This window comes from Phacochoerus africanus, chromosome 2 (genome assembly GCF_016906955.1).
Source record: "Phacochoerus africanus isolate WHEZ1 chromosome 2, ROS_Pafr_v1, whole genome shotgun sequence".
In the NCBI taxonomy this organism is placed as follows: domain Eukaryota; kingdom Metazoa; phylum Chordata; class Mammalia; order Artiodactyla; family Suidae; genus Phacochoerus; species Phacochoerus africanus.
Genome location: NC_062545.1, coordinates 268273858 through 268291229, shown reverse-complemented (window position 1 = coordinate 268291229; position 17372 = coordinate 268273858). Strand labels below are relative to the sequence as shown.

Here is a 17372-nt window from a genome sequence, read left to right as displayed (position 1 = left end):
ACCCGACTAGTATCCATGAGGACGTGAGTTCAATCCCTGGCCTCTCTCAGTGGGTTAAGGATCCGGTGTTGCCATGAGCTGTGGTGTAGGTCGTAGATGCAGCTTGGATCTCCAGTTGCTGTGACGGTGACATAGGCCGGCAGTTGCAGCTCCATTTGGACCCCTAGCCTGGAAACTTCCATATGCTGTGGACAGAGCCCTTTAAAAAAAAAGAAAAAAAATATTATGTGTGTGTGTATATATATATATATATATATATGTATATGTATATGTATATCTCACTGTTAGGTCAGTTGTGTAGGTCTGGTTTAGGACAATTATTGAGTTAATTGCTTCTTAATGGGAAATATGTATTTCAGTGTTCAGACTTCCTAAGTCCTTAATTTAAAAGGTATAAGTAGAATTATATTTAAGTAGCTGCTGCTGCTTAAATTTAAAATTTTACTTAATTGAAAGGACTTCAGAATTGTTTTCTGTCTTTGATGAGAGTCTTAACTAACTATAGGATGGTTGGCCACAGGGAGAAGCAGAAACAAGTGCTTTCTTTCCTCAGGGCCACTTTGCTTTTAAAGCCTACTTGAAGACATGGCCATCTTGCCAAAGCAGTGAGATGTCTAAGGATGTTAGATTATAGAATCATAGAATTTTAGACTCAAGAAACTTGTTGAATAAACATTTTCAGTTAGTATTTGAGAGAACTCAGGTTCAGAGTCTTTATTATGATCACAAAGTGGTAGAATCTAGGCCTGCTGATTCCCAATCCAGCGTTTTAATATTCATGCCTCATCTTTCTCATTTTATCATGGCTATTGCAATGTCTAAAAGCTTACCAAAAAATGATTGTGTGGTATGATTCAGATACTGTTCTAGGTATAGAGGATACAAAGATAAAAGTACTTCTGTCAAGAAAGCTAGGGTTAGGCAGGATCAGCCAGTAAACGGAAGATTATAGTCCAATGTGATAAATGAAGGGCAGACGGCGCAAGATGTGTATCAGTCAGGGTCCAGTTGAAGACAAGAGAAACTACTCTTATCAGAAAAAGGATTGAATACAGAGGATTTGGTCTCATAGAGTAACTAGAAAAGGTGGAAGAATAGACTTTAGGCTGAATCTTCAGGAATTACTTTCAGAGTAACAGTGCAAAAAGTAGCACTCCGAGAGAACTACTACTTCTGCCATGTCAGGAAGCTGGGGGAATCTGGAAACTGTAGATGTCAGCTGCAGGATATTCACACCTTTGCCATCTGGGCTCAGGAAGTCTCCATCAAAGTTGTTGCTTCCAGAGCCATCATGCTATTCCTCCTGGTTCTGTATCAGAAAAATAGATTCCTCGTGTTACCTCCTGGCTCCCCCTTCTGTACTATATACTCACACCTGGTATCCTAGTTGCAGGGTCCTTTAAGAAATCATTTTTATTTAATTTATTTATTTATTTTTGTCTTTTTGCCTTTTCGCCTTTTCTTTGTTTTTGGTTTTTTTTTTTTTTTGGTGTGTTTTTTTGCCATTTCTTGGGCTGCTTCCTCGGCATATGGAGGTTCCCAGGCTAGGGGTCAAATCGGAGCTGTAGCCACTGGCCTACACCACAGCCACAGCAATTCGAGATCTGAGCCGTGTCTGCGACCTACACTGAAGCTCAGTTAACCACTGTGCCATGATGGGGACTCCAAGAAGTCATTTTTAGCTTTCCAGCCTCTCTAATACTGAAAGGCCCATAAAAGAAGGTTTTAATAGGTATCATAATAGTAATGTAAAAGTAGTAGTAATAATAATAATACATAGAACATAATAATAATACATAATACATAATAATACATAATAATACATAATACATAATAATACATAGTAATAATACATAATAATACATAGAACAGATAAGATGTAAATAAATAATATGTGTATACACACACACACATACTTTGGAAATAAAGTGCCAGATTATTTACTAGAAGGAGTGGTTGAATTTTTGCTCCCTTCCTTTATTCCCTCTTTCATTCATTTAGTATTTATTTGCTAGGCCCTATTCCAGGTTCTGGGGATACGGTAGTGAACAAAAAAAGGCAAAAAAACCCCTTCCATCATAAAACATACATACTAGGAGGGGAAAGCATAATAAGAACGTATGTATACTTTATATTTAAATAGTTTGTTGGATGGTATGTTGGATAGTAAAATGTGCTAAAGAAAAACTATAATTTTAAATAAGGTGATTGGGGAAGACCACACTGGGAAAGTAACCTGTAAATGAGACTGATAGCACAGACCTCATTCCTTGACGTTTGTTTGACAGAATGAAGGACAAGGCCAAAGGCCTTGAAGTGGAGGCATGGCTTGTATATTTGAGGGCAGCAAATGGACCCCTCTGGATGGAATTGGGAGGGGAGAGTAGTGGGAAGTGAGGTCAGAGAATTGCTGGTGAAGAGCAAACATAGGAAGACCTGACTTAAGTTTAACAGAATTACATGGCTGCTGTTTTGAGAACAGTCTACAGAAACACAGAAGCAGAAGCAGGAAGTCTTTTAGGAGACTATTGTAGTAATCCAAGTGGGAAATGATGGTGGCTTAGACCAGAGTGATAGTGGTGGAGCTGGAGAGAAATGGTCAGAATTTGAATATATTTTGAAGATTTAGTAGATAGGATTGGCTCATAGATTGGATCAGAAATGTGAAAGATCAGGAGTTCAGATTTGGGCATGTTAAATTTGAGAAGTCTATTAGAAATCCATATAGAGATGTTGAGTAGACAAGTCAGATAAATGAGTCTGGAGTTGGGAGAGGTCTGAGCTGGAGAAATAATACAAAGTTGGCAGTGCATGTTCGTATTTGAAATGATGAAACAGAAAAAGACCAGCAAAGGAGGGCATCAAGAAGGAGAAGTGGACTAAACTCTGGGGCTCAATAGGAAGAGGTCATTGTTGCCGCTGTCTACTGGTGCCAAATAGAAATGCAGAGACAAAGTTTTGGGTGAAGGAGAAAAAAAATAGCTTTTTTGCTTTGCCAGGCAAAGGAGACCACAGCAGGCTAATGCCCTAAAGACTGTGCCCCACTTCGAAAGCAAATAAGAGGTGGTTTTTATTGTTTGGGAAGGGGAAAATGGGCCACAGATAAGGATCAGGGTAGATGCAAGCTTGTATTCTTCTTCATATCTGGTGTTTAGTGGCCCTGGCATTGGTTCTGGTTGTCTTTCTGGAATAAAGAAAACTTCATCATGTAGTGAACATCTTTTATTTTCTGGGAGTTCCAGTTCTGCCAAAGAGCCCAAAGATATTGTTAGGTATATTCCTTGAAGAGGAACCAGGACCCTCCCCCAAGGCAGCACTATTGTTTCTAGACTGTTCCTTGTCTCTGCATCCCCTTTCTTCCCTGATTGGCAATGGTTTGAACCCACCCTTTGGAACTCAGGGAAGGTCAGGGGTCTAAATGAAGTGTATTTTCTAAAAACAAGAAGTGGGGGACACAGAAAGGCTTTTGTGACCAGGACCCCCACAGGGCCCAATTTGGTTTCATCAGCAAGGAGCCCAAGAAGCACCACTGAGACAGGGAAGTAGGATGCTCTGGAAGCCACATGCAGAAAGAAAGTGGTCCAAGGAGGAGGAAGGAATCAAGGGTGTTGTATGATGCTGCAGGTCGAGTAAGAGGCAACTGAGGATTAATAACTGAGGTCAACAGTAGGTCATTGGTACATGAGTGGTTTCAGAGAAGTGGTGGGGTGGAAGCTTGGTTGGCTTGGGTTCAAGAGAGTAGGAGTAGAAGAATTGGTGACAGTGAGTATAGTTATATAGCTTTAAAGAGAATGAGAGAAATTGGGTGGTAGCTGTGGGGGGGTAGGCTTGATCTTTAAAAAGATATGTGCAAAAATAACAGTGCGTTTGCATGCTGATGGAAAGATCCAGTAGAAAGGTAAAATTATTAAAACAGAATTGGTGGAGTGATGTCCGAGTTTGTGAGAGGGCATAGATCCTAGTTCACAGGTGGAGGAGGGGCCTTTGTAAAGGGCATGGATAGTTCTCCATTCTAATGAGATGAAGGTAGAGTCTCTGGGGTCAGGGGTAATAAGTGGATAGAAGTGGTGGAGGAGACTTGTAAGAGTTTTTTCCTGATTGCTTGGTTTTCTCATTGAAGGGGAAAATAAGATAATTAGTGACAACTGAGGCTGGGGGAAGTTGGAGATTTGTCTTTTTTTTTTTTTGTCTCTCTCTCTTTTTTTTTTTTTTTGCTATTTCTTTGGGCTGCTGCTGCGGCACATGGAGGTTCCCAGCCTAGGGGTCGAATTGGAGCTGTAGCCGCCGGCCTACGCCAGAGCCACAGCAACGCGCGATCCGAGCCGCGTCTGCAACCTACACCACAGCTCACGGCAACGCCGGATCGTTAACCCACTGAGCAAGGGCAGGGACCGAACCCGCAACCTCATGGTTCCTAGTCGGATTCGTTAACCACTGCGCCACGACGGGAACTCCGGACGTTGGAGATTTGATGAAAGAGGAGAACGTATGAAATGGTCACTAAGGAAAGTGAGAGAGTAAATGACCGAAGAAAAATGTGGTGTAATTACTAAGCCGCATTAAAGTGCACTTACAGTGAATAATCTGAATTTAAAGTTAGATTAGTCAGCATAGTTGTATGTTTTTCTCCAGATACAGGGGTGCAGGTAGATAGCTGGGTTTAACAAGGATTGTGGTTTTGCAAAGTGAGGACAACACAGTAAGAGAGGCATAAAGGCATCAAGGATGTATGTAAAGGAACAGTATACATGTATGTGTAACTGGGCCACCATGCTGTACAGTGGAAAATTGAGAGAACACTGTAAACCAGCTATAATGGAAAAAAATAAAAATCATTCTATATAAAATAAACCTATAAAAAACAAAATAGAATTTAAGCTGGGTAAGGATAGTATGGACTTGAGGTGGATGAAGGGGAGTAAAAAGATTAATAGAGTGTATATCTCTGTGGAATTGAAGAAAGAAGTTGAGATGCTGTAGGGAATGAACTAGAAGGGAAGGAGGTAGGTCATGACTGGGGACTGCAGTAATTTATTGAGGGGGTTTCAGTTCTTGGTAACTGTAGGATTTGGATGTGACCATGCGAGTGAGAAGTCGAGATAAGGTAGAGAGGAAAGATCCTTGGTGGGGAGGAGGCCAAGAAATCAAGACTTGTGGGATTTAAAAGGATCATCTGTGTGAATATGTAGTAAAATTGTAAGTTTGTGGTGGGAGTAGTATTAGAGTGAGGGGCAGTGTACCAGGATCTGTAAGATTCAGGGAATGAGGAGTGACCTTGGGATTAGATGACAACAGAGCAGGGTGGGGAGGGGGTGTAGTCTGGTGACCTGAGGTTAAAATCTGGGGTTTTGGAAAATGAGGGAGAATGATCTGAAAGTGACAACAAGGAACAGACGACCTACCCCACTTCTAGGCCAGTGGGAGGAGGGGTGGAATGGAAATATTTACTGCTTGAGAGGCTCCAGAGGAAGCCAGCATTTGGGTCCAGTCAGAATGTGAGAATGTGAAGAGAACTTAGGGATTGAGAATTTTGCTGCTCAGTGACCATGAATGCTAGAAAGCAAGTAAAGGAGCTTTGTCAGTCAGGGCACAAAGTAAGTGAACATGCCAGCTTTGCTGTTCCTTTGCCAGCTACATGTAAAATTAATTGCACTTTTGATGGAGGACATGGTTCTTTGTCCTTTTAATTCTTTAAAGTGCTGGTGGTGGTGTTAATTCATTGAAGAATATACATTTGGCCACATTTATAAATTCTGATGCCTAAGAGCATGTTTTGCAAGAGTCTGATTTAGATGTGGGAACAAGGGAAAGATGAGCAACACACGTCAAGTTTTGTGGGAAAGTGATTTTTGTCAGACTGGCTAGGTTTGGGGATTTATTTTTGAGAAACAGAGATAAAATTGGGTGGGTTGGGCTTAATGGCCAGAATAGGGATTCTAGCTTTAGAACATAAAGTTCTTGAAACATGTTAAAAGTGGTATAAGTCCTCAAAAAAATTATATGTAGAATAATCATATCTAGCAATTCTACTTTTGGAAAAATGTCCAAGGAACCGAAAGCATGTATTTGAATAAGAACCTGTACACCCATGTTCATAGCAACGTTATTAATAGTAGCCAGAAGATAGAAGAAACTCGACTGTCCATAGATAGGTGAAGAGATAAACAAAATGTGGCATATACATAAAATGGAATATTATTCAGCCTTAAAAAAGTAAATTCCAATATCTACAAGATGGAGAACCTTGAAGACATTTTGCCAAGTGAAATAAGCCGGTTACAAAAGGACAAATATTGAATGACTCCTGAGGTACCTAGAGTAGTTAAATTCATAGATATGGAAAGTAGAATGGTAGCTGCCAAGGGCTGGGGGGAGGGGACAATGGAGAGTTATTTAATGGGTTCAGAGTTTCAGAGGGGAAGATGAAAAGTTTTAGAAATGGATGGTGGTGATAGTTGTACAATAATGTGAATATACTGAATGCTACTGAATTGTACACTTAATGGTTAAAATAGCAAATTTTATGTGTATTTTACACACATATACATGCACATATACAAAAGTGACAAAGGGTATAGGCACTGTTTGTGTAAAAATATGGCTAACTACTAGGCAGCAGTGGCTGATTTCTTCAGGGAAGAGAGGCAGAATTTTGGTATAAGATAGAGTCTTCTGGTTGACAGGCGTATTATGTTTCCCTTGCTGGGGTGTCAGCTTTCTCTATACGTACTGGTTTGGCTTTGGTTCTCAAAGTGATTTAGAGATACTTGGAAACACATTTTCTTAAGCAGGAAAACATTTTTTCTGTGTTCTTATTCATTCTATTTAGCAAATGACCTTTTTTTTTTTTTTTTGGTAGAAGATGTGGATAACCTCTTGCCTTCAAAATTACTCTAAGTTTTTAATATGAATTTATCTTTCAAAAACTGTGTTTGCTAGTTAAATTGAGTGCTAGTTACTTTTGGAGTCGTTTTATTTATATCCCGAACTTGGCAAAGACATTTAAATAGAGAAATTGGAAAGCTCTCATTCATAATCTGCTAAGGCCTATTTCATGACAACATGTTTTAGTTATTTGTCCAGATGTATTCTTATTGTTGAATCACAATAATGACTAGAAGACAGATCAACAGGAGAACATAAATAAATAAAGCCAAAATAGAAAACCAGTGTTGGATTCTTAGGAGCCTGATGGTTCTAGGCCGAAACTCAGCTCCTTTACTTAATTCTCTTGTCTTATTTATAAAATAAGGATATATCTACTTACCTGACAGAGTGGTTGTTAGGTAGTTTTTTTTATTATCTTATTTAATCTTATGTCAATGACTAGTACAGCTAGGCATTCAGTTAGTGGTAGCTGAATTATAATTATTATAATTATTACTGCAGAAATCTTTAATGAATCTGTTTCTGAAACCTGGAATGCAGACTTAGAAAGCAAAGGAATTAACAGAAAGGTCCTTCAGTTTATACAAAGATTCACCTCAGGGTTTCGGTAAGTCTGGGAGAGTCCCTAGTGCATTTGATGTTTACAGATCATTAGCAAACAGATGCCAGGAGGCAAATAAACTGTAGCTAAAGGATTTTTGAACCACTGACAATGAAGAGAAAATCAGTTTCTGATAAAGTAATGATATTTCTAAGTAAGTAATGGCAGGCAACGGGAAAATTTTAATTGGGTTTATAAAAGTTTATTTCAGGAACACATGTATTTCCAATTTGAGGCACACCTATACATCTGTAGCCATCTAATTTATAGAGCTTGCTTATTTCTCCACTGGGGTTAATATAACAACAACTGATATTTATTGTGCGCTTACTATATGCCAGTGTGTCTTTAGGAAGACTGTAGCTTTCAAAGACTTCTTTTCAATCTGATATTTGAAATAAGCCTTTTATCCATTTAGACAGGGTATTTAATGAATTTATTTTAATCTATTCTGTTTATTCTATTATGCCGATATATCTGTGGGCAAAACATTTTGTAGGAGACAAAGCTTCGTAGAACGTGGGCCCTGGACTCACAAAATACTTCTTCCTTGTCATGTAGACTGTTCAGAAGGGGTGTGTGGGAGTATGAGATGAACCCTGGTATAGTTCTGGACTAGACCTCTGGCTCTGCTGCTCTTTCCTGAAGCCTTTTCTGTCCTGGCCAGGATGAGGCTCAGTGCCTGTCTGCTAATCCTTAGTGCAGCATTTACCAAGCCCTGTGGTGATTGCTTGTTTAATTCTTTGTGTTCTCCATTAGAGTTAGACTGTAAACTCCTGGGGAGCAAAGGCTGTGGTTTATTGATCAACTGGGCTAGTTACATCAGAGTATTTATGCCGTGTGCAAATAGTAGTTTTCTAACTTTGGATGAGTGCTAACCGATTGCTTTAACTATGATAAAATTGATTATGAGGAATTCCCATCATGGCGCAGCAGAAACGAATCCAGCTAGGAACCATGAGGCCACGGGTTTGATCCCTGGCCCAACTCCGTGAGCTGTGGTGTAGGTCGCAGATGTGGCTTGGATCTGGTGTGGCTGTGGCTGTGGCCTGCAGCTGTAGCTCCGATTTGACCCCTAGCCTGGGAACCTCCATATGCCACTGGTGCAGCCCTAAAAAGCAAAAAAGAAAAAAAATTGATGATGATAGTTCCAATAATAACTTTGTCATAAAGATAAAATTAGATATTTTATGTAAAATGCCTGTTACGGTGCCTGGCACATAGTGGGTACTCAGTCAGTAGTTGTATTTGAGTGAATATCTCTTTTCACCAAATTTGATAAATGTGACATACGTGTTTATGAAGACCATATGCAGTGGTATCACTTTTGAGGTACATAACCTTAACAGCTGTGCCCTTTTAAGTTAATTTAGGTTAACTTTGAAGTAATTATTCACATTGGAATAAAAATTTGATACTTAGGGTATTCATTCAAAACAGTGGGGTAAAATAATTTAGAGAAATTAAATGGAAGCTTGAGATTATAACCATTAAAAACCTTCATCAATATCTGCCAGTTTGGTAGATTTTATGAATTATTTCAAAACTTTGAACTAATGTAAAAACTCAAATAATAATGAAAGTTGAAAACTAGCATATTCAGTAGGGAAAAAAGTAAGTGTAAGTGAATGTATTCTTTTGACTTTTTCTCCCTCTAGCACACCCTCTCTTTTCCATTTTAAAGTTCCCTTTGGAACTTGACTTGTGTTTGATTTTGGGGTTTAGGCAGCAAATGTTTGGTTAAGGATCAGATTTATATTCCTGTAGGTGAATTTAATTATGAAAAATATTTCAAATTATCAGTAAGTAGTAGCATTTGCTGGTCAAAATCTATCAGTATTCTCTAGAAAGAAAGATGAAACTCCCTAGATTTTACTGCATAATGTCAATGGACTCATTATTTGCAGAACAGCTGATGCATTTAGTACTTGTTGATTCAGTTAATTGGTAACTGTACTACATTCATAAGTCCAACAACTGAAAACAATAGGTCAGTGTCTGCTGTTTATGCGTAAATAGTCAACATCGGAGAGGATATGTCTGAAAGGCAGAATATGCTAGTTTGAGGAGGAATCTGGCATGTGAATGGTTCCATTGCTTGCCATACTGAGGTGGGTTGTGCTCTCCTTTACTGAATAATGCTATTTGAGTTTGTTTTTATAGGTGTAGATGGTGAACTGTTCCTGTGTTATCAGGCTGCTGTGAAGTAGTATTTGAATGTATTTTAAGTTGCCAGTGTTGAGGAAAATGGCTGGAATAGAAACATGGTTTAAAATTGGTGATTTGCAAAGGCTTTTTTTTTTTTTTTTTTTTAATGACAGTCTTCATGTTTTAGAGCAAAAAGGTAATACCTATTATAGGCTATTATAAGTAAGAAATTTCATTTGTACATGCAGACCAAATGTTCATTTAAAGTACTTTGAAGTGATTTTTAAAAAACTAGTGAATTACACTCCTTTGTAATTTCAATCTGCATTTTTGGATCAGTAATTTTTTTGAAATGAGAAATTTTTAATTTAAAAACAGTTTTAAAGACAAAATATGTTGATAGTTTTGTTTTTGCTAATGTGAAACATTTCTTTCAAAATACTTTTAATAAGTAAATTTTAGCTATCATAAATGAAATAGGTTTTTAAGTTCTTTTTAAAAAATAAATCCATTTTATTTTATTTTATTGGTCACGGTGTGTAGCAGCTTGATGTGGGATTTCAGTTGACAGACCAGGGATTGAACCCATGCCGCAGTGGTAGAAGCAGCGAGTCCTAACCACTCGACCACCAGGGAACTCCCATAAATGAAATAATTCACTAGAATAATTGTGTTTCTTTAAGAGTCTAAACTAACGATTCAGATATTTCATAATACAAAGTAGGTAAAGCTGACTTTCATAGCTCTAACAGGTTTGATAGATAGTATCCTTGAAGCTCTTTATTAGTTTGGTGCTATCCAGTTGCAACCATACATCAAGAAACTTTTAATTCTACATTTTACAAAACAATTAACTTTTCTTCTTGAAGATTAAAAGAAAGTTTATTTCTAAGTGTGTTTTGAGGAAGATTGAGTTTGTCCTCAAAATGCACAGCTTCTCAGGCTATTTTCTGAGGGTCTACATTTTTAGTACATAAAATTTGAAAATGTCATTAGGGAAAGAGCATTATAATGGACGATTACTCGTTTGCAGCATATTCCCATCTTATCATCTGGAAAATTAAATCTGATTACAGCTGGGATTAACATTTGTGGTTTTGGGGGAGAGGAAGATAGTATCTTAAACTCCATGAAATTGAGCAATGAGATTATATCATTTATAGCTAAAGTCTTGCTTTTAAAGGGCAGATTTTTATCCTTGTAAGCTTTAAATGTGTTCAATATTTTGTCTCTTATTGACTGAGATATCCTAGAGATAATGACTGGATAAATTTAGCAGGCATTAAATGTACTGTTTTCTGCCTTGATGCCTAGCATGCTAAAAGTGAAAGCAGTGTAGATTCTCCTGTTAATGGCCTACATTTGCACTTTCTCTTAAATTTCCTGAGAAAACTCCAGTTGTAGAATATTGTAACATTTGACTATTATGCAATAATTTACCTTTCATAGACAATGAAGACAATGTAGTTTTCAGTAATCAGTGTCATGCCCCTTCAAATGGAGTCAGTCATTGGTGTGACAGAGAAAAACAGGAAAGTAATTTTGTAAGGAATATGTGTGTGTGTGTGTGTGTGTACACTTATTAGTTACCAATCTACAAATGAGCCTTCATACATAAGCACAGTTCTTTTATGAATTATTTTGCATTTCTGTTGTAAAAGATCTGTCTACCACGTTTTCGAGGAAATTTAAGCCTAAGGCAGAACTCAATGTTTTGGAGCCCGTGTAAAATAATTTATAGTACCTTTCCAGTAAGTCTTGCCTAAACTCTTATTCTATTAATTAAACATCCTGTGGCAATCTGGTATATCTTAAAGATTTAAAAGTATGTTACAGTTAAAGACCAGAAAAGATGGACTGTTGAGATGGAAGAAAATTAGCTTTTCTTTAAAAAAATGTAAAGTAGGAGTTCTCGTCGTGGCGCAGTGGTTAACGAATCCGACTAGGAACCATGAGGTTGTGGGTTCGGTCCCTGCCCTTGCTCAGTGGGTTAAAGATCTGGCGTTGCCGTGAGCTGTGGTGTAGGTCACAGACATGGTTTGGATCCTGTGTTGCTGTGGCTCTGGCGTAGGCTGGCGGCTACAGCTCCGATTCGACCCCTAGCCTGGGAACCTCCATATGCCGCAGGGGCAGCCCAAGAAATGGCAAAAAGACAAAAAGAAAAAAAAAATAGAAAAAAAAAGAAAAGAAAAAAAAATGTTAAGTATTTGTTGTGAGATCAGTTTTTTTTGTTTTGGTTTTTTTTTTTTTTTTTTTTTTTTTTGCCATGAAGACATAGGCTTTTAAGCATAGTCATGTTCTATGTCTGAATGAGATTGTGCTTTTGGGAGTCCTGCACTGTGAAATGATGTTTTTAAATTGGAAATGCTCTTGTGACTTCCAGTGGAAGAGATGTGATGGCTGCGTGTGTGTGTAAGGTCATGTGTCTGTGGAAGGTCGGCGACTCGCATGGTCGTGGGGCTGGGAGAAGACGGTGGCTACAGCTCACTCATCAGATTGACATGATGTGAAGCCTGGTTCTACAGCCAGCTGCTTCTTTTAGCCTTGTGTGGTTAGGCCATGCATGGACTCACCATGCCATACATCTTGTTGGCAAGATATTTTAAATACATTTCAACAGAAATATTGTATTGTCCTGGGAGGTGATAAAGTTGATTTTTAATTTTGTGAGAATCTATTACTTGAATCTGAAGAAAGTTGCTGAGAAAGAATAATAATGTATTACAATATTATGTTCTTAATTTTTTCTGTCAGAGGGGCAATTCTTAAAGAAAAAGCTTAACCTAATGCTGGTAACTCTATTCTTTCTTACCCCCAGTTACCTAAACAAATTGTAATGTTACTTTTTCCATGGTAGTATTCTCATCTGCAGATTTTTATGTTGAAAGTTATGTTTAGCGACACTGCATTAGGCTGTGAGGGTATGAATGTGAGACGTTTTGGAACATTAGCAATTATAGCATTTGATGGTGGATAAAGAAATGGATATATAAATATTAGGCCGATGCACAGTTTTCCAGTGTATGTTATTTTCCATATAAAGATATAGAACATTTCATAAAATGTTCCCAGACCATTTAAAACTCAAAAGAAATGCAGCTGATGCAATGAAATACATAGAGTACTTGTAAAAACATACAGACACGCAAGTGGATTGCTGCCAGACAGAAAATTTAAAGGCGGTTTGCTTAACTGCAGGGTGCTAGGTTTTGTACATGTGCCATGCTGAAACTGTTAGTAAGGCGGGTGTTGTGTTGCTTGAGAAAAGCAGATTGTATTTAGACCTTTTTAACTCAGATGTTTCCAATGTCGATATTTTGGTGACATTATGGCATTATGATCGACTCAGTGTGAAAGAAGATTTCAACCTCCTGTGTAAAACAGACATTTTAAGAAAATTCATATAAATTTTTTATGTTAAATTTTGTAAAATGGCTTCCATAGTTTTATTAACTATCAGACTGGATCTTTGAGCTAATTGAATGGAGCTTTATAGGCTGGGCTTTGGTTTTAAAAAGCATTGCCTTTTTTTTTGAATGTTGCTTTTGAAAGTGTTAAAGACCCATGAAGTTTGCTTTTGTAAATCTCAGGGCCTTAAGGGAATCAAAGTTTTATGCTTCAATCATAGTAAACAATAATTCATGTATTATTTTGGAACATGATTCTCTTGAAATTTAGGAGTTCATGCTAGGGTTAGCCTTAGGACAGTTGAAGGAATTCAGTTGATGAAAGTGTTTAGTTGATGTTGCCTACTGTTGAGGCAGTATTTAGGATAATATGGTTTGAAAGACCCCTGTCTCGGCATTACATGATCATCTTTATCTTCAGTGTATTATCTTCTCTTTTTTCAATTCTGTGTTGTACATATGAATAAAATACATTTTAAAAATGACAAGTTAATTAATGTAGTTTCTTGTAAACATAGTTGGGTTAGTTGGTTAAAGATTTAAAATCCTTCCTTTTCCCACTGAAAAAAAAAGAAACATTTTTTAAAAGTCAAAGAATGTACTCCAAATTTTGGTTTCTGATATTCATCCCCTCAGAAAATGGTGCTAAAAAAAAAAAAAATCTTTGATTTGATTCTACTTTTCTTTCCATTGATAATTTTGAGGTTCCTTCAAATTATCAAACTACTACAAGAAAGAGGACCCGATATTAAAGATTGATATGTGAGTCATTTCTGTATGAAGTTTTCTGAAGAAGAGTGTTTAACAACATGACAACTGGCTTTTCCAGCCTCTGTTTCACTCTGTTCCTTAGTGACTTAAGAGCTGCATTTTTTGAGGGATGGGAGCTGGTCTTGGTACCAAATTTTAAAAAGTAAAATACCAGATTTTTTTCTTTCTTTTCTGTCTGGACAAAGTCATTTATATATGTTTTAGGAAATAAAGGCGCTGCCCTCTTTTTTGGATCTTCTGCCCACCCCCACAGCACACTTTTAGAGGTTTGTTGGGCATCTGGCTCTTTCTTTGCATCTGGCTAGCTAGTTTTTCCCTGTAGACCTAATGCTTTTTCACACCACACTGCTAGTGCTCTCTAGCCTCCAAGATTTCAGCACTTCAGGGCAGAGAAAAGCAACAGCTTCTTCCTCTGACCCACCAGGGCAGCTCTGCAAGGTACTGCTGGGGAGATTACTCCAGAGTTCTACTAGTCCCAGTCTATACACATCATTGGTCTCTTTCCAGTGTTTGAAAACAAGAGTAAAGAAATTGATCCCAAGTTTCTAAGTCAACCAGAAAACACTTTAAGAGCTGAAGAAGTGTAGAGATAGTTTCCACTTTTTTGCATCAGCCATTTTGGGAAGCACTGCTTCTGCTGTGAACTTTTGAATATTCCTACTTTTGCTATTAGTCTTGAGTTTTGAAAAATAACATCCATTGACTTCATTGACTTGAAAACTAGTATTTCTAGGATTTAAAGGTAGTTCATGAATGGGCCCATAATTTTATCCCCTTTTGGTTCTTCACTGCTGAACAATCAACTGCATTTTTATCTTGTCACATGGATGGTTTTAACATTTACATGGATTCACTTTCATGGAGAAGTAAAGTGGTATGTTTAAAAGCTAGATGTAAAAACTGAGTGGCATATGTTGTGATCGCTGAGGTCGGGGACCCTCAAATATTCTGCTTTACCATTAGCCTTGTGCATTGATACATGATTTCTGAAATAGATATTATTCTGATCACTCCCCTTAATGTGTCTCTGAGGAACTACATTTCTCCTATTAGAAAAGATTGAATGTTTGTCTAATCAATAGCAAATGGAGTGCTAATAGCTTTTAATTAGTACACTCTGTATTGACTAACAGACGATGGCATTGGATTATCTTGCAATTATGATTGAGGAATCAAGTGACCCCTTTCCTAATTCCATTTTAAACAGATGGTCATGAAAGATATTTTCACCTATATATTTTGATAGTTTCTGAGCAAGTCTGTGTTAGAACATAATATATTATGATATTTTGTTTACACTGCGAAGTGTTGTTTTGAAGAAAACTTAATCTGTTTTCAAGAGATTATAAGTATTTGGGAAAGGATATATTTTATTTTTAAAAGCAGGGAATTTTGCACTTGTTCCTTGAAACAATTCTTGTCTCACCCAACCTCCCTTTCCCAACACACACAATCTGAAACTGGCTAGTTTAAGGTGGTTTATCAAGCATACATCTGTAACTATGAAACGGAGGCTTCTGATAAGAGAAGAAAAGTCAAGCAGGTTTAAGACTCTCTTTCTCTGGAAAAACATATCAAGGGCAATTTGCAGCTGGCCAGATTTTTGCATTAGGTAATAGTCTAAAGTTAACAGTAGCATCAGGTCTTTAAAATTTTTCTTTTTTATATTTCTGGAGGAGGGTAATGGGAGTGCCTTGCCGAGTCCTTCCTTGTGCTCATCAACATAGCAGCCTCAGCTGCCCCCCTTGGATCCCCTGCCAGGGCTGCTATCATCTTCTGATCAAATATTAATGTGTGATCCTCTGCTTGCTCACTAATCCAAAGCCAATTAATATTATCTGTCAATTATTTACAGATCCTGAGGTGCAGAGGCAATTCCCGGAGGACTACAGTGACCAGGTTCGGAATGCGTAATTAATTTTTTACATGACAAAATTTATTTCAGAGTTGTTCAACATATTATTAGTGTTCTTTTTACTGAAAGAGATAAATGAATTTTTAGAAGAGAAACAGTAATTAGAAACCCAAGACAAAAAGTAAAACATACTGAAGCAGGATTGAAAATATTGGTGCTAGATTTGGTGTGTTACCTTCAGGGAAAAAATGCACTGAAAGTGAGGAAGAGACTCTATCACAAATTTTACTTCTTACTTTGAGGTGTGCTATAGTCTGAAGTTCATTAGGAAATCCTTTTTGGAGTGCCTGTGAACTTTTTTTTTTTTTTTTTTTAATGCTATTTAAGCAGTCAAGAACCAGTATAACAAAAAGGTAGGGAGGATGGAGATTTATCACATTTCCTGGAACTGGAAATAAATTATGAAACTGTGTTATAGTGTGTGGTAGTACTTGAAGGAGAAGATACACATGCAGGAATGGTCTTTAGTGTGAGGGCGGTTAAGTGTGGCCAGTTGGTCCTGCCATGTTGAATTTCCTGCATTCTGCAAGCATGCAGTGGTATAGAAGGAACTATTTTACGCACAAAATACTGCTGAAGTTCTGAAGCTGCTCTACTCTTTATAATTAGATCTGGGTTATACATTCTGGATTCTAGTTTCTATCTTGAGAAATATTAGAGATGTTTTGTAGCTTTGGAGGGCACCTTACATTTTTAGCTAAAACTTGCAATTTGGTATGTTTTTTAAATGAGTTTTGAAATAAAAGTATCCTTGATTATAGTGAAAAAAAACAGCTTGATACTATACATAGCAAAGCCGTTTTTCTGAAGTGCATCTATTTAGTTTTGTGTATTAAAAAAAATGCCCTTGAATGAGGATAAGTATAATGGAATAGAAATAGCCAGTACAGTAGTAGTAACACCTTTTGCAATGTGGCCTGTTGTGTAGACGGCAAGGCATCTGATACATCTTTAGGAATATAACTGGATAATCAGTATAATGAGATGCGTTGTAATGAGATGTTATTGTACAAGAACCTGAGAGAACTGGTGTGGTTTGCTTTGCATGTGATGTCAAGACTTTTAAATGAGATTTTTTTTAAAAAAAATAGTAGTTTTCTCACTCCACCTCTAGCTTCATCTTCTAACAAGAGAGTTAAAATTTTATCTTACTTTAAGTTGCTATGGGATCGAACCCTCTGGATTTAAACTACACAATCCAAAGATTATAGAACCTTTTTATTAATGATTTTTTTTCTTTAGACAATGTCTAAAGGGTAGAACATTTTAAAGTATTGTTTAGAGTAGACTTGAGGACATAGCTCTTTAAGAAAATCATTTTTAAAAAATTTTGTTGTGTACGTAAATAATCTTTGTGGTCCCATCAGCTGAATTACCCAATGAGAAAAAATTGTGTAGGAGAAAACAAAATAACATAATTAACATACGGTTTTATTCCTTTAAATGTAGTTTCTTGCTATATCTGAAGATTTGTGAACATCATATTTGTTTTTTGTTTTTGTTTTGGTATAACTTAAAAAGTTGCATGGTAATATATTCATGGGCAAAAAAAAATTTAGGAGATGCACAGATAAAGCAAAGATAGATAATGAAAAAGAAAATAAGTCATTGTAGTTTTAGAGATAACTACTGTGACAATTTG

At 37.1% G+C, this 17372-nt stretch overlaps 1 protein-coding gene across 9 annotated transcripts in view; it reads left to right on the top strand.

Annotated features, from left to right (window-relative positions):
* Window positions 1–17372, top strand: part of DENND1A (DENN domain containing 1A) — a 518366-nt gene that overhangs the window by 123032 nt on the left and 377962 nt on the right. For all 9 annotated transcript variants that reach the window (XM_047768359.1, XM_047768362.1, XM_047768357.1 and 6 more), the window contains exon 3: window positions 15671–15714. In XM_047768359.1, the coding sequence (XP_047624315.1) occupies window positions 15671–15714 (44 nt within the window). The remainder of the gene's footprint in view (window positions 1–15670; window positions 15715–17372) is intronic.